The sequence below is a fragment of the Filicampus tigris genome, chromosome 14 (genome assembly GCF_054856515.1).
Source record: "Filicampus tigris isolate MCC_2025a chromosome 14, RoL_Ftig_1.0, whole genome shotgun sequence".
NCBI lineage: Eukaryota > Metazoa > Chordata > Actinopteri > Syngnathiformes > Syngnathidae > Filicampus > Filicampus tigris.
The window spans coordinates 7807299-7830324 of NC_141230.1; the positions used below are offsets into that span (position 1 = coordinate 7807299).

At 39.3% G+C, this 23026-nt stretch overlaps 1 protein-coding gene across 1 annotated transcript in view; it reads right to left on the reverse strand.

Moving 5' to 3' along the window:
- The window catches only part of LOC147136186 (contactin-associated protein-like 5), a 123358-nt gene that overhangs the window by 93868 nt on the left and 6464 nt on the right, over nt 1-23026 (reverse strand). Inside the window, exons 2-3 of the mRNA XM_086051859.1 lie at nt 1404-1514; nt 668-861 (exon numbers count right to left, since the gene is read on the reverse strand). Coding sequence (XP_085907985.1) covers nt 668-861; nt 1404-1514 — 305 coding nt within the window. The remainder of the gene's footprint in view (nt 1-667; nt 862-1403; nt 1515-23026) is intronic.

Consider the following 23026-nt stretch of genomic DNA (forward strand, 5'->3'; position numbering starts at 1 on the left):
TAATTTTAACAAAAACTGTTTTGTTAATTTATTTATGCCGTTACGTATAGTAACAGGCAAAACAATACAATTTTCTTCCACTAGATGACAGAAGGTACTTAATGACCCTGTAGAGCCACTTTTTGTGAATCGTTTTGCTAAGTGGTGTGCTGTGAGATTTTTTTCCGATGTGAAATTTGTGCCTTGGATCAATAAAGGTTGAGAAACACTGGTCTAAATGACCAGCGATAAAAGCATGCATCAGCACCTCAGTGTTAGCGTGTCAGAGAAACGGCTGGACTGTGGCTATTCTTAAGTCAAAACATACATTACATTAGTTACAAACATTAGTTACAAATTCCTGATGTGTGGAATACAATTAAAGTCAGAGAGAAAAAAATGACACCCAGTTTCTTAACAAATTGTGAGAGTTCAAAACCAGTTTCTCTCGCTTGCCTTCACGACCAATAACTAAATCCTTTGTTTTGTCCTGGTTGATCTGTAGGAAATTGACTACGATCCATGACCCAAAACTGTAACTAGATACCAAAAGTGTCAAATGAAGATACCATAGATGTGATATAGGGAAGTGTGTCATTAAACAGAGATAATATTGATATTTGATGCTGGTTTATCGATACTTATGAGAACAGAGAACGATATGCTAGATAATGTTCCAATCACTGACCTCTGTGCCATCATCATAGCGATAGCGCCTCCACGCTCGGCCTGTGTCACTGTAGAGGAGCGCGTACGTGCTGACCCAGTCCCAACTGTCGTAGCATCCCTGCGTGGCCACCGCTGTCACCTCCATCTGCTCCCTGAGGTCCAGCTGGAGCCACGGCTCCTTGTCGCTCGCCATCGGAGACCAGCCGCCGGCCCCTGACGGTAAAAATCGATGGCAACATTGATTTGGTCAACTCTTGTGGTTTTAAGCTGAGTCACTGCTAGCATTATGTTACTGTTGTTTCACGTCTTCACATGTGGGAAATCGAATGGAACTTTCAAAGGGTTTGATATAATAAATCAGTGAGCCGTTCATAGGAACATGGCAAACTTTGAACTCGGCAATCCCAGCTGACGCGGCTTGTGGGAGGGTACAGCCCTGACTGATCCCCACTCATTCACAGGTTATGTAGAGAAAAAGAACCATCACAATCACAACAGTAGACCCTTCAAAAGTAAACTCCCCTACAAGTGTTAGTGAATTAATGGCAAGGCTGAAATGTAATGGATGTCATGAGCATGTAGATGGAGCGAGGCTCAAGCCAGTTCACGTCTTCAAAGAAAACGTTTCACCGTGGAGGAAGGAGGGGGAGAGATATAAGTGACAATTTAATGTTCAAACCGCTGATAGTTTAGTTTTTTTTATTTTTAGAAAATCAACAGCTGAAGTAACAGCTGGTAGCAGCACAGACACTCACCGTCTCTCCTGTGCAGTTTGGCGTGGTGGGCGGCGTAGCTGACTGACGACTGTGACGAGCTCTGAAAGGACGAGCGCGGCAGTGCGGACACCAAAGGGCCGTTGCAATTATCTGCCAAGGAACAACAACAAGAGAGTGACAACAGTGACTTTTATTTTTAGTCGCATGTAAACAATGCAAATGAGCTGGGTTGGAATTAATGAGATGCAAAAAAGATCCTAATTTGGCTGTATTAGAATAAAGCTTTGATTTTTTTTTTTTTTTTTTTTACTGGCATATTTACATACATACACTGCAACACACTGAGATTTTAATCATGCTCACGACAATGATACCCTCATTACTGTTGGCGACCATCTTTGTTTTGGTTTTGATCAACATCTAGAACAATGCCGGCATATCCAGTCATACCTAAAATGTTACTTTAAAACATCACCTGTAAAATTCCAGGTTTTAGAATGGCAGCATGATTGACTCTACAACCGATTGCTTTCCATTCATTCATATAGGAACAAATTGCTTGGAATTTTCCAAACCAGCATTCCGGAATGCACTGTGTTCAAATTTACAGCTTTCACTGTTAATTGATGTTTGCATCCATGCATCAGTCTTCCATGCTCAGCAGTACTGTTTGCCCTGACTTTTTTTCCCTGACTGCAAATTCATCCACTTTGCACCTTGAGGGTGGAAAATGCAGGAAGTTGGGAGCGGTTGAACACATCGGTGCAAAGTGCGTCTTTACCTGTCTGCGTTGCCGCTTTGAAAGTGAGGATTAGAGAAAATAACAAGGCTGCCTCACTTATCCAGCTCTCAGATGCTTCAAACAGTCTATTAACCCATGCAGTGACCCTTCAAACGAGACACAAAACGCTCCCTCTGAGTATACGCGCGTGTGTGTGTGCGTGCGCGCGTGTGCGTGAGCGTGCACATCCGCATCCCATGTTGCAATGCAACAGGCAGGAGCTGGTTCAGTCTGGCCATCCAAACCTGTCACTCCCATCCCCTTTTACCTCCCTCCTTTACACCCTCCTGATGCTTTCTACATCCCCCGCCCCGTCACAATGAGTGCAGCTAGTGGAACAACAATAGCCACTTCCCAGCTTGGATTAACTGAGTTGTTGCATTCAGGCCCAGAATGGCAGAGTGTAATGAAAACTGGCGCCAGTTTGATTATAATCATCGCTCCATCACCGTGCGCCTGAGAGGCCTTTTGCCTCAAGGCTACAAAAAGCCGTATTAGTCTTGGTCAAGTTCATTTATTTATTTATTCCTCCCGTCCCTCCCAGCAACAGGCCGTCCATCTGATGAACAATGGCGACAGCATGCGCTCCCTTGCATTTTGGAGCGTCCCGCTGCATTCCAACTGACCCGGTTTGATTGCGCTCGCTCGCCGAGAGATTTCTCCGCTAATCCCGATTTCCAAGTGTGACTAAAGTGGATCAAGCCGTCTTATCCCGAGACTCAAATTGTTGGCGGGGCGGCAACCGCACTCGCAGATGTTCATTGGCGAGGGGGATAAATGAGAGCACTGGCATGGCATCTTGACACAGCACAGCCGGGGTTATTATGCAAGCACAGGGTTGGTAATCTGTCAAAAGTATCCTGGCTCCCACTTTTGATCCCCTGCTGGATGAGCTTCACCGTCTTATCTCGCCATTTGTTTTCAAGCACAACCCTTTACCGCAAAAGGCTTGGCTGACTTTCATGTTTGTGCTGCTATTGGCTTTTACCTTAAATGGGACATAGTATGTCAACAAGTTAAACAGTTCCCAGTTTGTCTTGGTAAAATCTTGGACTCGAGGATCTAGTATGGCGGTCTGCAAACCGCGAGTCCGGAGCCACATGTGGCTCTTTTATTCTTCTGCCGTGGCTCATTGTGACTTTGGAAAATGAATAATGAGCATTTAATTTCAATGTAAGATACATATTTCGTTTTCAAATGTAATTCTGTAAGAAGATTATCTGATAACATAAAAATGAATTGATTGTATTTTTTTTGTGTGCCTAATTTTGATTTACTGAGCTATCCAAACCTCACAAAGTAAACCGTGGATGAATGCAAGAAAAGAAACGTTTCTGAAAAAAAAGCACAACGTTTAATATTTCAAGAACTACATTAAAAACGCTCACGCCTCACAGGTGACAGCTCACAATTGTGCGTTGAAATGGGGATGACGTCTCCAGCCCTCATGTGCTGATGCCATAAGCTTCAGGAGCAAAAAATCACACCAACCAGGTAGAATAAATATTCTAATTATCTTTTTTTTTTTTTTTTGCAAATATATATTTTACACAGAGAAGAGAAACAGTCCTTTTTAATTTAAGTTCACAGCTGACTACATTCTGCAGTAAAATGACTGAGCACAGAAGCAAACAGCATTTTTGGTGCGCTGTATGTGGATATTTTAAATTTGGATTTAATTTCATGAATACGCAGAGGACTCAATTAGACACTGACCATTTTGTTTGAAACTAAGTTTCAACAAAGCATCTTTTTCAGAGTTCAATATGTTTTTGTATCATGCAGAAATAAAATGTTGTCTTGCATTCATTGATTTAAAAACGCAACACGGTCGTTTTTAAAGGTAAAAAGAAAAACCTCTAAAGTGTTATCCTCACTTTAGATGTGACTTTTGTGGCCCCCTCTGTTTTTTTCATTCGTTTGTTTTTCTCTTCGAGTATTTAAAGTTGCCAACCCCACTTATTACCCTCTTGATAAAATCACAATGTTTTTGGAGGGACAGTCCTATCTCTTGCAACCGAGCCCCTGCTCTGTGTGTCATGCTTGATTCAAAATAACCCAAGTTTCAAGAATTGTATTGGACCGTTTAGCCCCTTTTTACAGCCTTTTAGAAAACAATGTTATCACTGGTCAATGTTTTACCTTTTTTAAAAAATCAGAGATGCAAGTAAACTTTTCTAGATTGTTTTTTTTGCTCTGATTCCGATTGCTCTCTTTTTTTCTAGCACATCAGGTTTTGATAATAATAGTATGGATTTTTTCTTCCAAAACGTCATTGCTATGAATTGCAATGCATGCTAAAATTTGTAGTGCGCAAGCTTTTATTTATCAAACTTAAAAACAAAAAGGAAATGATCATGAAAAGCTGATGCGTTGCCCAAAGATTAAAGACATTTTCAAAATCTGCGTCAAAAATGCATTTAGAGACACATAAAGCCGTCTCTGATAAAAAATGTATTGTTGGCCAGTGTATTGGGAGGTCTGTCCTATGTGTAATGCACACTTCTGCCCGTATTTTTACAACCCTCTTGAAGGCTGCGGCAGTCCAGGAAAATGAGCCGCTGCTCTGTACGACATGCTTTGATTAAAATAACCCAGGATGGAGAATTACAGCACATTGTTCACCCTCTTTTTACAGCCTTGTTGTAATAATATATTTTTATGGCAGTTTTTTTTTTTACAGGCATGTGAAATTCACACAAATGCATGAATATGTTTAAAATGAACACCACCATGAAGATTGGATAATAATTGACAACACAAATCGTGCGTGACATATTAAGCCAATCTTACGGCCAGAAAAGCGACTCAAGTGAACCTGTGAACCTGATCCAGTTGCAAAAGCTTTTGTCTAGTATGTTTTCTACGTGTTTCTGCCATTCTTTTCACATTATTTGAGGTTGGTTTCTATTTCCTGGAGAATGTAAACCGTTTCGTGCGGTCTTAAGTACCCGGCAGTTAAACAGGATTTGTTGGTAAATGAGAGTTTTTACATTTTGGCATGTGGATACTAGGAGGTCAGGGAAAGAGGGTGTAATGTAACAGAGACACACTTGAATGGATGGAAAACTCCATATTTGTCCATATTGGCGTAACAGCATCACGTACATGATTTTGCATGACAAGGCTCCAACATTCATCAAAAATAACAACCACAGGTAATTTCAAGTGGAGTTCCTCAGGGGAATGTTTTCAGTCCACATAAATCAAATTTGATTGCTCTTCGCCCTTGAGAGGACAAGATCAAAAAGGAGAACAGCTCTGCATTTTCTCCTTTTTCTACTTCCTGTACGTGTTCCAATACTTTTGTCCACATAGGGTACTGCAGAGTGCTATAGGCAAGGTTATTTGCATAGCACATTTCAATTTCAAAGGCAACTCAGTGTACTTTTCACAAATGAAATAGAAGAGCAAAATAAGATAAGTGAAATTAAATATTTAAAATAACTATACATAATTAACGGAAGTGCAGAAGCACAGAAAATAACTTAAAAATATAATGGAATGGGGGTAAAATTCAATAAAAACTGTTATTATAAAATATGAATAAACTTCTAGTTCAAATGACAATAAAAGTTCAATCATGAAAGGACAGTTATCAACGTTTTTGGTTAACCAAAGCTTGTGTTTTCCACGCAACTGAAATTGGACATTTTCAACTTCTGACCAAAGAAAGTGCATTGGCTTGCCGCTAAAAGTCGGAATGGTTAAATATTTGTAATTCGACTTCATAAGTGCAAAATCTGGTCACACAACATGCCCATAGAGACACTTTAAAATCCATCCACCCATCCATTATCGATACCGCTTATCCTCACAAGGGTGGCGGGGCGTGCTGGAGCCTATCCCAGCTGTCTTTGGGCAGTTGGCGGGGGACACCCTGAATTGGTTGCCAGCCAATCGCAGGGCACGCAGAGACAAACATCGGCACTCACAATCACACCTAGGGGCAATTTAGAGTGATCAATTAACGTGCCATGCATGTTTTTGGAATGTGGGAGGAAACCGGAGTACCCGGAGAAAACCCACGCAGGCACGGGGAGAACATGCAAACTCCGCACAGGGAGGCCGGAGCCGGGATCGAACCCACGACCTCTGAACTGTGAGGCGGACGTGCTAACCAGTCGCCCACCGTGCCGCCGCTTTAAAATCCATTTATACATAATATTATTAGTTATACTACATATCCATCATCTCAAGAGATTCTGCATGAATGAAATTATGAAAAACTCATTTTCAAAATGAATACCTACCAAAAGGTCACGAACAAAACAAGTAGTAGTTTATCACAGTCGGCAGCCATGTTTTGTTTTTTACGCTTGACTGGAAGGCTTTGAAGGCAAGCCGTATAAGCTCCAGACTTCCTAGCAGCCTGAAATGCAGCATGGTAGTGTGCTGTATCAGGTCTAATAAATGCTGCTTGAACGTGTTTAGTTTGCACTCGGGGCTCTCTTAGTCAGCCTAGTCGATAGCTCTTTGTTTGTTTATATTCTTTATACATTCTACTGAGGTCTCCTGAGCCTAAACCGTTTAGTGATTGGTGGACTCGTATTAGCACTTTTAAGATGTATTGTTTAACTACCTGAAAGTCAGTGAGTAGACTTAAGCAGTGGAGTGCACAGCAGGATGACTTTGGTTTCATGCACTTAAGGAGTTCCTGAAGTGGTACTCTAAATTTCCCAAAAGTTGTACAATTTATAGTTTGACCAATATTTTTTGTTTGTTTGTGAAAACCATAACCCAAACTCAAAATAATTGTTGACGTTCAAAACCCTCCTAATATGTGACATCATTATAATCCCGTAAAATACCAGCGCACGTCATTATTTTAGCCAGCATCAAAGGATTAGCTGTCATAGTCTGAGTGCAGCTTTGGTCTGTAGCTCCTCATGGTTGATAGCTTACTAGTAGCCACATTTAAGCGTGCTATAGTCGTGACAGTTAAGATGCTATAGTACAAACCTCAAATACATTTGCTCTCAATGGGAAATCGTTTAGAATAAATCCAGACTAAAGGTCACCCAACCTCAAGAATTGTATTGTGTTCGAACTTCAAGGTACTGCTGTACAGTCTTATGAAGCACAAGTCACTGGGTGGATGCAAGAGGGCATGTGTGTGCATCAAAGACCTTTCAGCTGCACCCTGTCCCCTTCCAATCTGCAGACATGGTGGTCTGCCAAATATGGCTCATGAAGGCGATTTGCCTGCAAAGCTGCTCTTCAGCCTCGGGGATAACGGAAAATCCTCTGAGGCTGACCCCATATTTTCTTCAAATCTTGTAACCAAATGAAGCCGGCAACACAAGCGCAAATGAACAACTCCAAACACCTCACGGCAAAATTCACTTTACAACTGACTTACCAAGTAAATTGCTTTCACACCTGTAGTTATTCTGCAATAATCATTCTTACAGAAGTTTGATTACTGCATTCAAGACCCGACTAAAAGGAAATTATACCAATAGGCTTGATTAAAGCAGCACTGGACAGGAAATCGACCTTAATAAAAACATTTCACAACTCTTTTGATGAAACATTGACTTACAAGTAGTTGAATGGCATTTTTGTCATGCCCTTGGGGGGTCTGTATCATTTTTACTGGCACTAAGCAACTTTGAGGAGGATGGAAGCAACCCTGGCACACAAAAAATTATAAATGTCCTGAATTGCTTTATGGTATACTCACTTCCTCCTTTCACTATAAGGAACTCGAACGTCTACACGCTATTACTGGTGTCATGGCAGAAGCCCCAAAACAAACCAAAAAACAAAAGTATTGTTTGAACAAAATTAGATTCATTACTTCATTTCTATTCATCTTCCACACACCCACTGGAAATAGATATGCAATCCAGTCCAACTTGCAGGCCAACGAGCGCTCAGAATTTCACGACACTACGCGCTGGCGTGCATGGGAAATGTGGCTGACTTTTGTCAAAACACTACCGCTTTTGTCCACATGGCATCGCCATAATCAACAAAAACTGACACATGACAGTGTTGCTTTAAGACAGATGAAAAAAGAAGCTGTGACTCCGACAGCAAAGAAGATGCAGCCGTTGGCTGAGTAAGTTATGGTGATACGAAATATAATGGAAGGCATTCCAGGTGAGTTAAATATTTTGCATGGACAAAGAAGGCAGCAGTGTGGCGATGTTCCTTTTTTTATGAGACTGTACGGAAAGTTTTTTTTTTTTTTTTTGATTAAAAAGAAAAAATTAAAATGCACTGCTGCAAATTAGTACGCATGACAGACTTTCAAAACATGTTCTAGGTTGTAAAGAACTGAAAATAGTTATTTGTAGAATTTGCAGCATTAGGGGGTCATGTTTACTGAAATCAAAAGCTCCTTCAATCAAAAACATCTTTACGGGTCAAGTTACATCTTAACATACGACTTATTGAAAGCGGCTTCACAATTCTTGCCTCCAGTAAACTTGAGTTTGAGGGGTTTTTTCTCTTTGAAATTCTTGTCTGAATAGCCTCCCAGATCTGCTGTTTCAATATGACTGCGCCTCCCACTCTCTTTGATCTTTTGCTTGAGGATGTTCCACAGGTTCTGAGATCAGGGTAGGATGGAGGCCACACCATGAGTTTTTATTTTTTATGCCCTAAGAAGCCAGTGAGTTACAACATGAGATTATTCACTGAGGAGTGCTATGCAATGCTTGATGGATGGAGTAGCGGATGGTTGGTGGATGGCCACCATGGGCTCTAGTTTCATGACCAGCCTAAGTCTGGTACGAGGTCTAAATCCATGCAGGGGCGGCTACACTTAGTTTTGGCGTTTTTGCAGACGCATGCAGCATACCGTCGTTTAAAATGAGAGTTTTGCGCTGTTGTGGGTGTGAACAGAGCTGACCTGATTCGCCACCAATGGAAGCGTCTCCTTTCATCATCAATTGGCGTGTGAGAAGCACACAGTAATTGGAATGGCAGAAATGAGACTGATTTGCTGGACTAGAAACACCAAAAAGGCACTTATAGGGAACTTATCGGGAATTTATAGGAAGCTTCAACGGGCGGATGATGTAAAGTTGGATGCGGACAGTACAGTACAGTTTGCAAAAATGTCAAACTTTTTTTGGTTTGTTTTACAAAAACTTATTTCGCAATAATTTCACTGCTTATATGCAGTAATAGCTTTAATAGAAACTCTAAGAAAAATCGGAAATAAAAATCCACTGAAATAAGTACTGTTCATGTGGAAATTATTAAAAAGCTTATAGGAAGCATTGGCAAAAGCAAACCTCTAATATACACTATGTAATTTTTCGCTTCAAAGGGGAGTTTTTCCTAATAAGATGAAATTGACAAAATTTATTTCAATCTTTAAAAATGGAGATAAACCTAGACAATTATGGACCAGTATCCCGACTTCTCCAATTTTCCAAAATATTAGAAAAGTTATTTGTGAAGCAATTGAATTTGTTTATTATTGAAAATAACATTTTGAATGAGAACCAATATGGGTTTGGACAAAATAGTACAATGTCATATGCAGTGAAGCAAATGGTAGAGGATATTGCAAATGCAAATGAAAATAATTAATATTCTATTGATTTGTATCGCAATCTCTACAGAAAGCATTTGATACAATCGATTACAGACAATTGGGAAATTGGAGAAGTATGGGATAAGGGATGCTGACTATTCATGGAGAGAAAGCAATTTGGGAAATCGACAGCAATGTGTAAAAATGATTATTGTCAAGAATTTCTCAGGGTTACACAGGTCACAAGCGTCAGTGATTGGCCCAAAACTATTTATACAATACATTCATGTAATTTGCAGAAATACAGATTTTTCCGAATATAGAATTTTGCAGATGACACAAATAAGCTTTGTTGGGGTAAAAAAAGAAAGAAGAATGTGTAAAGTTGGAAGAGAGTTAGAAAATCTAAAGTTTGCATCTGATTGGTTAATTCAGATAAAAGCATACAATTCCATAAGAAAATTATTGCATGTTTTTGCGATTTGCATATTGCATCGGCCATTATCGCAATATCGATATTTTTTCGAGAAAAAGCTTAATGTTGCTTAATGTTAGAAAACCACAATCAATCACCACCAAAATTCATATGCACATCTCTACTTATGCCCACATCAATGTCTTAAAATAACAAACCAATATCTGAGATTTTATGGACATTACCATCTTCCTATCGAAAGGTGCGCACTCAAGCGTAATGTCGCTTCACGAGGTAAACGTTTTTCAGAGATGAATGTGGGCATACATAGATGTGCACGCAAATTTTCATAACAATTGGTGGGAGTTTTCTGACACTAACCGACGTTGTGTTTTGATACATTAAGCATTTTGGACTTTCGCGATGTCAATCCATTCCTCAGAACGGCTTCTCCTTCTAAATATTTACTCGAGCCGCCCTTGAATAATTGTGGCACCACCGCCATTGTGGGTGAGGGGTGGGTATGTAATTCAGGATGACATATTGTGTACCGGGCCTCAATCATTACTCTTGTTTAAACATAATGTATAAAAGGAAAATGTTAGTGTTTTCTCTTTGCGACTGTTATTTAGTATGAAATACACATATTTGATTAAGTTACACATTTCCAGACAACAGTGTACAGTCCTTGAAAATTTGTGTGTAATATTTTCTTCCTCTTGATAGCAGTACTTGATTTAATTTGATCTTTAATCAACTGAACACACCCACACGCACACCCCAGCCCACGCACACACACCCACACAAGCGCATATTGCACCATTCAACACAGAAAATGCTCAAACTTGAAGGGGTGGCAGATAAAAATAAAAAAGCACTTGTCGGACCAGCGGGGACTCTTTCACGCACCCTGTTTGAAGTTGTTTGAAATTGTTATTTCTCACATGGCTCCATTGCAGCACCAAACTATTCAAGTTGGAAAATCACAGATGAGAGAACAAATAGCAGCATTCCCTCTGCCCTTACTCATGAATAATGCAATCATCCAATGTGGGGTACTAAAAGTACAATGAAGTATTATGTGAATTGTAATTTTAGTGTACGTGACACCAATTGGTCAGTTACAGCACTGATTACCCCAGTCGCTCTGAATGCTTTTTTTTTTTTTTAAATAGCCCATGTAAGCAGTGACATTTTTGGTGGGACTATCAACGGGTATATTTACTTTGGATTTTTTTTTTTTTTTTAAATCCCCATGATGACAAGTGTTTCTTGTGCCCAAAATTACTTTAAACAGTGTTTCAAATGCACAACAGGTAGGCTATAAAGAAGTCTGAAAAAAACATCTCTGGTACTTTGGTCAGTACCTTGAGATTAAAAACAAAAAAATAAATAAACAAAAAAAAAAAACAAATGCTACATCAACCATAAAAACACATCTATTTGATATGACCTTAACAACGCTCTCATCTATTCTACTTCCAAGCCCGTGGATAGTTTCTGTCTGTATCTCATCGGAGGATGGAAGAATTGCCTCCCAGAGAATTGCTGTACCGTTATTTATATTTCTTTTAAGGGTGGACCACAGATTCTCAATCGGATCGAGGTCAGGGAATGATGGAGGCCAAGCCATAAATTGTTCTCCTTTCATATCCTTAGCATAAATTGTATCTTTTGCAGCGTTGGATGGTGTTGTCTTGAATGAAAAATATTTTACTGCGGAAGGCTCAGTTCTGATTCTGTGGCAGGGAGGCATCAGTTGAAACTCCACATATTATGCAGAAGTCATCTTCAGGCACCCTAAACTTCATCCCCCATGATTACAGCCCAAAACATTACTCGGCGACCTGCTTGCTGGGGACACGGCATTTTGGGGACATGATGTCCAGCCACCAACCATCAAGAATGCCATATCCAGGTTCCCCTTTCACTCACACATATTATTTAACATTGTTATCATTTTCTTGAAATGCGCAAAATGTTCCTTCCTTTTACAAAATATGGGAAAAACTGCACTCCTTTCAAAAGCAGAAAGATATGTTTTGTCATTGTGTATAAAAATGGTGACTTTGAATGTGACTTGTAATACGGAGCAAACTACTTGGGCCTCCGGCGCACAATTTCGAGGTATTGATGGGGAAATGGCGCAATATTGTGAAGTCCGGTTAATTTTAATGCAAGGTGACATTGGGCCTTCCCTTGCACCCACTAGTTGCTATTGAGGAATACGCCAGATTGTTGTTGTTAGCATAATGTGTTGATAAAATGCAGTATTCTGAGGAAAATCAAGAAGAAATGGGCTAAAGTAAAGAATGTGGTAATAAAAATGGTGTCTGACTCAGATTTGTCAGAATCTGACCGAGCATATGCCTCGTTGAATTGGAGGGAGTGATTTACCAGACTCTTACGCGAGCAGGTACTGCCAGTGTCAGATCCAGATTTGCCTTTCAACAATGGTATGTCATGGTTCTGCTTGACCGCATGTTTTAGCTGCCATGGCGTCTTGGACAGGAAGCCATTATTATAAGCTTTCTTTAATACGTCATCCAGTGTAACCAATATTGGATGCAATATTTCTTGATGAACCATATTTACGTTTTCGGCTAAAAACCAGAGGTACCCTTTAATTTTCTTTCAATTTATGCTCACCTGGAAAAGTAATTATTAAACCGATATTGATGTCAGTGATCTAAAGCAACAGGAGCAAAAACATGCAAAAAAAGAGATTCAGCCTAAATCTGACATGCATAATAATTTGGAGCCAAGTTTAGTCGAAATGAATAAACAGCACCTTCATTCAAGTCATAATTAATCAACATGCAATTCCACTCAATCAAATAAAATGATCAACCCTAACCCTTAACCCTAAATCTAGCCCTAGACCAGGGGTGTCCACCCCGGTCCTCGAGGGCCCCTATGCAGCATGTTTTGGATATCCACCCTCCTCCATCACATTTGATTCAAAGGATCGGGATCCTTATCAGGCTTCTGCAAAGCTTGCTGATGAGCTGATCATTTGAATCTTGTTTGTTGGAGGAGGGAGAAATCTAAAACATGCTGGACAGGGGCCCTCGAGGACCGGAATACGGACGCCCCTGCCCTCGAAAAATGGTTTCACAGGTAGCAATGTCTTGGTAGAGGTCTGCGTTTGTTTGCATTCAACTACTCTTTTTACGTGGCAGCATCTGTGTGCAAAGCAAAGCAGAGACACTCTCGGGCTTCACGTAGGTTTTGCATTTTAAGCGACGACCCACTCGTTTCCCTTAATTGTGGCAAACATGAAGTGTTTGTGAGCAGTCAGTCACGGAGCGTGGATATTCATTTTGAACACTCTCGCCACCGCGTTGCCCTGAGTGCACGCTTCTTGTTGCCCACATAGAATGAATATTTAAAGCTAGCAATCAGATAAACATGCTTCTTTGCCAGATAAAAGAAAGCGTCCGTTTCCACATAGATATCGAGTCTCCGGAAACATACTTTCAGTGTATGAAAAAAAAGAAGAAATCTAAAAATAGAGACGGGCTACCAGCGAGGAGCGGGCTAATCCTGTGGATCAATTCTGTGTCTTAAATGCACAGGTGCACCCATAAACTTAGCTTCAAGGCATTTTCACCACAGTCCTTTATTGAACCAAGAAAATTACAATAACCTCTAAGTGACCGAAAGATATGCTTTTTCTTTTTCCCTTTTTTCCCACCACTTCTTTTTGCATCGAATTACACAACCCGGGAGACATTCAGCAGTGCAATGAGAGTGAAACAAACACCACTTGAATTGGAGACATTTTACATGTTCTCATAATGGTTTCAGTCAAGGTTTTATTGGGCATACTTTTCGCTCAAGCCTGTGAAAATGATCGTTTCTCATAATTACGGCCCCTAAAACTCTCCTTTTCTGTGCATACATCTAACAGCATGTGTGTATGTGGAAGTGTGTTCCTTTTAAATGTGAATGACTTAGCTACGGTGCACTTTATTGTGTGGCAGATTGCCGCTGCTAAAAATGTCAGTCAATATGCGCATGAGTAAATTCTAATGGTCATTGACTACTTTGGATTGTTAGTTACTCACATTTCATGTTCATCGTGCTGTCACTTCTGGTGTTGTTTTCGCTCCTTTGTCTCGCTTCATTCACCCGTTGATAGAACGAAAGTCAATAATAATAATAATAATAATAATTACTGGACTAGTCGTTAGTATGTGGCAGCGGATATTATTATGGTTATCATTATTATTATTATTGTTATCATTATTATTATTATTATTATTATTATTATTATTACTACGACTATTACTACTACAAGTATTTTCCTAGTATTTTCTAAACAGCGTGGCTGCTTTATGGTCACAGGTGAGCTGGAGCCTAACCCAGCAGACAACTGGTTGTCAGTCAATTGTAGTCTACTTTTGCATAATAACATGCACATTTTAAATTCATATTTAGCTAATAGTATTGTTACTATTATGTGAATATATTTTCTCTCTATTTGTATGTTATTGCCAAATATATATATATATGTATATCAGTTCCCTCCTACCCCGAGTGTCTTGTCTAGGTATTCGTCGTCGTATCATCAGTATGCCTGTATTTGGTTCCTAGTTTTTCTTGCTGTCATTGTCGTTGTCTTGCGTGCCTTTGTCGGTGCATGTCTTATATGTGTGTGAAGTATAGTCATGTTTCTTCTTGATCATAGATTTAAGTTTTGCCACCCAAGTCAAGTCAAGTCGTGCTTCCCCGATCACGCCAAGCCCAGCTTCCCCGGTCACATCCAGCCCCGATTCTCCAGTCATGTCTAGCCCTGTTTCTCCAGCCACATCGAGCTCCGTTTCTTCTGTCACGTATTATTAAAAACACCGAAATCTACCCCGTCCTCCACATCAATCCGAGGCCGAGCGTGACACTCAATTTACATGTGATGCCCTTCAAACTCTGCAGACATAAGTGCATAAATGATCCTAACTACTATTACACGCTTGTCTTTATACAATTGCAATAACAGTAAAGATATAAAATTGTTCTGACACTTTCATAAATTAATATCACAGTAATGATATTGTTTTGCTGTCTGCTACAATGTACATGCAAAATGCCTCATCCTGGCACTTCAGCTCACAGATTCCTCTGGTGTATTGCAACAACATAGTGATATATATATATATATATATATACATATATATATATATATATATATAAAGGTACAGAGGAGAAAGTGATCAGTCATCTAAAGCTCTAGTGCTTTGCTGTTTCTGTTGAGTCTCTGTAGTTCCTGTCATGTTTTTTGGGACTGTTTTCTTTGACTTCTTGGTTTCATTCGCCTTGCTGAGTGGCCTTTTGTGTAGCAACTAGATTAAATGGACCATGTTTTTCTCAACCTTTTGTCTGCTTTCAGTCCACATCAGACCTTAGTGGCACTTAATCCATTACCAACAACTATCTGAACACCTTAACGGTGCATCTTAAAGGAGTGTACAACGTAATCTAGAATGACATAGTGGGGTGCAGACCTCTGTCAAGGCTGTACCATTCTAATGTACATCCGCATAGAATCCAGATTTTTATCAAAAAGTTAATTGATTTGGATGTTTCATATAATCAATGCTAGGGCTCCTCTTGCCAATTATTTATGATAACAGTCAATTGTAACAATAGAAATGTAAAAAAGAAAAGAGAAACAATCAACAGAGTCAAAAAAGAATCTATGGCACACACGGGCTCAGGCAGAAGCAGAATGTATACAAATGACTACAAATGATTCACAGAGGAAAAAAAAAAAGAGTCTATAACATACTTAGTTGAGGTGGGAATTCCGTTTGTCCGTCACTGATGGACATTCGTTATGCTGATGTTAGACGGCAGACGGAAAAGTATAAAAAAAAAGACGGACTAAGAACAGACGGAAGTGGATTTTCGTCAGTCTGTCTAATCATCACTAACATGGTCAAGTCCAAACGGACCTCACAGTCCATCATTGACAGATGCCCGTTTTGCTGACGAGATGAAAACGCGACTCAGAGTGCATTGACTTTATATGTACAGCAGATGGCGGTATGCACCAAAGAGATAATCATAGCGTTAGTCATCCTGACTAATGCGAAGAAGTAATTAAGTAGCTTTGAATACAGGGAGGGTTTTACAGAGAAGCTCGTTAGTTAAGTTTTGCATTTCTATTTTTAATTTTGGAAAGAGTAGGGTTGGGCGGTGGTGAAACGGTATTTTGCCGACCTGCACAGTCCATTTCAGCCCACACTCCATTTCAGAAGGTGTCAGTAATGCACCCAAAGTTGATTGCCAACTACTAAAAGACTAAAAAGAAAAAGGAGAAAAAAAAAGACAAATTTGAAGAAAAGAACATTCATTTATTGTAAAGGCAACTTTACTTTGGTTTGCACAAGGACTAGGAAGCGGTTTAATCCATCGGGATTGTACCTTTGGCAACAACGTGACAAAAGATTCTGGTTAAGGCAAGCAATAGTTTAGTTAAAGTGGCAGCAGTTCAATAGAACAGCAAATAAGTGTAGGCTATGTGAAATGTCAAATGTATATGAGTGTAAAGCTGTTTGAGCAGAAAGCCGACACAAATGGGTTCAGAAAATGAATGGATGGTTGAATTTTTCATCTGTTGGACCTTTTTTTGACGATTGATGGACCTTTGATGTTTACTGATGGAAGCGCGGTTAAAATAACATGACGGACTGACCCACAAACGATTAGAGTTTGGATCGGCTCGAAAAAATGACGGACTGACTGAAGACGGACGGGTACCCAGGCTGCTCACGGATGGCGAATAACGGATCGTCAAACTTTAGTAAAATGCCCACTTCTGATGCTCAGTCACGCACGGGCACACAAAGTATGTGTCATATAATCATCATATAATGCAATTACGCCTCTCCTCTTATTCATTATGACTGCTACATTTTGCAATAGCAATAAACCCCCCAAAAACACTCAGGGAAAAAAAAACCGAAGCTACCACTGTAATCCACTAAATGATCATTCTACTTTGTGAGCAATGCGCCAACTCTCAAGACTTGATTATCTCACCTCACTTATGCTAATCGAGATAACGCTGAGAATGCCGTTCCATGCTCATCCAAACTATAACAAGCAAGCGTCACCGTGTACGCGCTCGGTGGGCCCCCAACCGCAGCATCGATAATATCAAAGGACACAGCAACAGTATCGCATAACACTCACGTGCTATTGATAAAGGCCTACTTGATACTTTGCGTGAACTATCAAGCTTCATTCTTGGGTGACCTCTACCTCAGCGAGCCAGCTGAGGTATCGGCTGACAATTAGCGGCAGGATTCAAGGAAGCACTCCCGAGTCAATACAACTTATTTGAGAAATGCCGCCCGTTCGACTGTCGCGATTCATTTCTCCCACAGCCGATCCTTCTTCTGACAGGACTGATCATTCTGGGAAGCCTGTGGGATATTTGACTGAAGTACCAAACAGCTTATAAGAGACTGAGTGTGTCTGCCAAAAGAGTTGCAGTATGTTCCACACATCTTGTGATATTTTTGACAAATTGCGGCGAGGAAGGGGAGCCGGTCCACTGAGGGATGACAGGCTGACGATTAGCTGCAATAAAAGCAGATGTACCACTCGCTGAAGCATATTATCTCAAGGTACACACATTTTCATGAGGCTGCTAATGAAGGAAAGATTCACAGGTCAATTCATAAGGTACGCCTGTATCCAAGACAAGAGATTTGGCGACACTACTCACCAGAAATTAATGGCTGTTGTGCAGCAGTTCTTTTACACCAATTATCACCTAGAGAATTCTTTGCTCTCCAAATACCACTATCATGACCAACATTCAAATGTAGTGGAGGAGGGTCGTTTTTCTTTCTGAAAACACTTCGTCACATTATGTCACTTCATGGATGCAATCCGTTCACATTAGAAGTTGCATTTGATGTTTTAATGTGAATTGTGGACTACTACATAAAATGATTGGGTTATGCCAAATGGGATGCAAAATGGATGCCTTGTAATGTGAATGTCGCCATTTTCCACAGTTTGAACACTAACACTGTGCTTAAATATAGGAAGTGTGTCATGACCCTATGTGCGTGATAAACTGTTTCTGTTAAATCACAGGCGATTGCGTGGAGCCTCCAGCGCACACTTGCCTGTCATCATCATTACCTACGTTTAGAAGCATTGGAAAGATAGGACCTCGTCCCTTTAATGTTGTTTAGTCTTTGACATTTGCCAGCTTGCAATCACATACTTTATGACATCCGTGTAATATTCGGGTCTCGAGTCGTCTCTCTCACATAAGTAGCTCAGGTTTTTTTCTACTTCTATTTTCGTTATTCATCCTTGTGTAGGTTAGTATATGTGCCCGTTTGGTTTATCTTGTCTCTTTATAAGCTTATGTAGTTTAGAATCCATTTCTGTTTCGTTCTCTTGTCATTCTTATTGTGCTGTGTAGTAAGGATTTTCTTCTCTTGCACTATTTTTTACCCCTGTACAGCCGTTTTTTTTTTTTTTTACCATGTTTTTGCTTCGTTTCAATGTTATTTATTTTGTATAGTACTTTTTCATTTCTTTGTCTTTGTTGGAGTCCATCTCCTCTTGTGATCTGTTCCTTTTTTACTGTAGTTATTTATCCACATCAACCTTTTGTTGACGTCATTTTTTTGTCCTTTGCTATTTCTTGCTAGCGTTGTACATGATGCTTGGGTTAATAAATGTGATCTTTGTATATGTATATACATATATATATATATATATATATATATATATATATATATATATATATATATATATATATATATATATATATATATACACACTGAAGTGTTGGGGTAACATGTTAAAAATGTATATTACAATTAGGCAGTAACTGAGTAATATAATGCATTACTCTTAATGTTTTCATAATATTACAGTTTCTGAGTCCTGTAAATTTTAACGAATTTCAATCCCAGCTGTCAACAGTGATGCAAGTTATTCTACAACTCAATACATAACAATTTAACATATTCCGGTTAAAAAATTTTTTCATTTCATTTTCATTTCATTATCGAAATGCCTTGAAAAATATTCGCTCGGAGCTTTCAAAAATCTGAATTTGTCATCCAATATCAATCTACACTGTCATTGACTGCCTTATCAGTGTTTTTGGAAGAATTTTTTGGGTTTGTTAAAAAAGAAAAAAATCAAACCAGTTGCCCATCCCTGATATAGAGTAGATTATTTGATTGTAGTCTTTCAATATATTGATTTTTACTACATAATGGCTGTATCATGGCTGTATACTGTTGTTATGTTCGAAATATATCAATAATTTTGGTTCACAAGTTGCTCTGTGATTGTCAGCCTTCGTAGATGAGCATAATGTATCCTATTGGATTGGGTCTTTAAAGATACTGTACCCTGTACTGTTCCATTGATTTGATAGAATGATTTAAACTTCTTTGAAATACAGAACACACACACTCCTCCAGTCATTCATGATGAAACGCTCTATAAAATACACATACACAGTAATTTTGCCTTTGGTGCTTTGTAATATGTTGATCCCAAAATATAATCCTCCAGTTCTTGTATTGGAAAAGTGTATTTGTTCACAAATAGGCAGTAATGTGTATTCAAACACATATAGATGGAAGTGTAAAATCAATACAGTACATCGTAGGAGGAAAATAGCTCAAATGCAACCTGCTGCCTTTTCCTCATTAAACACGACAAGTAACTCAATATGCAAATACCTTTCCATTTTTTAACAGTTGATGTTGCTTCTAGTTGTCACATCCTCCTCATGTGTGATGATCGTTGGACCAATTATTCTTCCAAACAAATCACTCATCAAAAATTAATGCGATTATGAAAAACAGCACGTTGAGTGTGTAAATATGTCACACATTTCTGGCATACTGGAGCTTTATCCATAATCTTGACCTGAAAGTTTCCTTTCAAGTAAAAATAACTTGCTAATTTGTGCAGCGAATGATAATGTGTGATTCAAAGAGGGAGCCTACAAAAAGTCTAATCATGTGTAAATGACGCAGTTGCATGAGATTTTCACAACAATGACTTTGGTGTGGATATTAAATTAGGGATGCACCCAGTGAAAATTAAATCAGGGATGCATTAAATTAAATTTGAATTATGGGTGGCAGTAGATCTGCAGTAACCAGCCTTGTAAAAGTCACATTTAACCTTTTGAGGTACGCAATCAATAAGATCCTCGGGCAGTCTCCGAAATTTGTATGACTTGAATTAATCTTGTTCACATTCGATTACGCCTTCTGTCCTAACGATTTTATTGTTATGCAGAAGAGGAAAATGTGCAATGTTCCCTACTTTGTCCATGTGTCATCACTGCTACATCTTCATTTCTGGAAAGTAAGATTAACAACACGTTTAATCCATCACATTTCCACGAATAATGGCCAGGAATGATTTTAGTTAATCCTCAATTACAGATGGGGTAGCTGTCTTTTGGAGTAATAATAGATTATGATTAATGTAAAACAATGTTAGCTATTGTTGTTTTTTATATATATATATGTATATATATATATGTAAATGGTCAATCAGAAACTATGAATTATCACCCAAAATGGGCCTAGCCCTATTATTCCAGCCCAATGTAACACTGCAACACCGCCTTGTTGATGTTGCAGCCTTGTTGGGAATTAGTAGACGTCCACCAACCATCGACACCTGCGTCAACATACCATCAAAATTAGCATTGCATGCAGTGTGTATAACTATTTGAAAAGAAGAAGTCATGTATTCCTGAGGCCACTCCATGGGCCCTATTTTTGGTCAACTAGCATGTGCGCTCGGCATAAAAAAAACGAGCATATATACATAACCCTCAATCATGTGTTGTGAGGTAATTAGTCTCCGTTTCATTTTAATATGCACTTTATAGACGCGGACACGAACTCCTTTTGTGAAGGCGTTGTAGCCAAAATGATGTATTGTATTGGGCAGACGCCTGCTGGTGTGACGGCCTTGTGTAATGATGGGGGCTTCACATGAGCGTGGACTTTGAAGTACACGAATGTCGCCGGGTTGTTTTTTGTACTCCATTAAGAAATTCAAGCGTTAAATTTGTGATTAAATGTAGTTTGTAGGTACCGGTAGTATTATGTGGATGTGAGTGTGCAATAACAATATAGGGTATAATACAACTTTACTTGCCTGGGAACTCAAACAAGCTGGCGTGTTTTTGGACTTTCTGTAAGGTTGTGATTTCGTCGCTAAAAAGGATACGCCTGACAGCGACGATATACTGTACTTTTAATAACAAATTGAATTTGAAATCAAAAGTCACAGAAAATAGTGACAACCAAATAATACTTTGTTCAATACTTGTCAAGAGGAGATTTGGTAAAAGAAATTCTTGTAAAATCAGTTTAAAAAAAAAAAAAAAGAGATAAAAAATTGCCATTTCAGTACATATTTTTTTTCCAAAAATGACACCAAAAAAATCAATTTGGCAAAAAACATGAGTACGACCCACTTTATCTGAAGCTTTGAAGGTTGACGAAATTTAGAGCAACTGTGATTAAACCTCATATTGTGTGGTGGTCCAATACAATTTTTGAGCAGTTTACATGATTTGCATTTTTTTTGGAAACAAACAATGACAATTTATCAATCTCTTCATTCCATAGTCCAAACAATCACTAGTTGAAGAAATAATTGTAGTATAGAACTACTTTTCTCAATATCTCTAAAACAATCCAACACTATTAGTATTGTGGGCTAAGACAACGGTGTTTGCTCAAAGTGTTAACTTAAAACATCATGTCTTGGCGACGTTCCGCCCCACTAACAGAAATCAATTTCCACTTCAGCGGACAGTAACGGGAGAAATTATTGATTGCCTACATAGTCTAATAACTCTCTGGCTCCTCGTCAATTACAGTAAAGGTCAGTCCAATAGGGTGTTAATGATCTGCTTCTCTGTCAGACGCTGATGTATGCACTGCTGCTCTCTTTTCACTGCTTTTTTGTAAAGCCCCCCCAAAATTGGAAAAATGGCATAAAGGGGACATGACTCATGTTCAATCCCCCAAACCACCTCCCACCCCTCACTGCTCCTTCCTGTGTTGTTTTTCACCCGGCAACTCTGAGGGCAGCTCTTTGGAGCATTGTGGCGATTCATCACGGCGGCGTTGTGTCAGACGCCATCACGACTCACATTTGAGAAGCAGCCGGCTGTCATAAATGAGCGAGTAGCGGTCAGCTCCATGCCAAATTCGCTCTCCTTAGCAGGAGTCATGTTCCTGTCCACACATCAGCGATGAACCAACATATCACTGATGTCATATCACATAACATGTGACGGCACATTGGGAGTATTCATAGATGGACCATTGGGATTTGCCACTGACAAGAAAGGTCACAAAAAGGCCAAAGCAACCATACATTTGGTTTATTTGTTTGCTTTAAAGGGAAGTCAACCCAAACATATTTTTTCCAAGAATATGTTCTATGCAAGCCCACTAGTTGAAACAAGGCATTCTGATAAATATTGCATTTCTGGAATAAGACTTAATCCACCCCTTATTAGCCATCTCTGGGGGCGGCCATTTTGTCACTTCTGTCGACTGCAAATGACATCACAATTGCTCACGGCTCAGGTAACGACCAATCACGGCTGACCTGTTTTCTGAAGATGAGCTAATTGAAAGATGAGATGAGTAGCGTTTCAACTAGTGGGCCTGCTGGGAATATATTCTTAAAAACATATGTTTGGGTTGATTTCACTTTTAAGCCCTGAAGCAGAATTTCAAATTTTTTCGCCTCTCCCCCAATTAGAAGCCTCATTTCTTTCCTCCTCAGGAAAAATGATTGTACTAAGTGTAGTTTCTCTTTTCAGAGACACACATACGGACATTAAAGCACTTAAACAGTCCATCAAATGAATTAAAGAACCCATAATATACCATTTTCCCCCACAATTTCAGCCAGTTCCCAATTGTATTTAT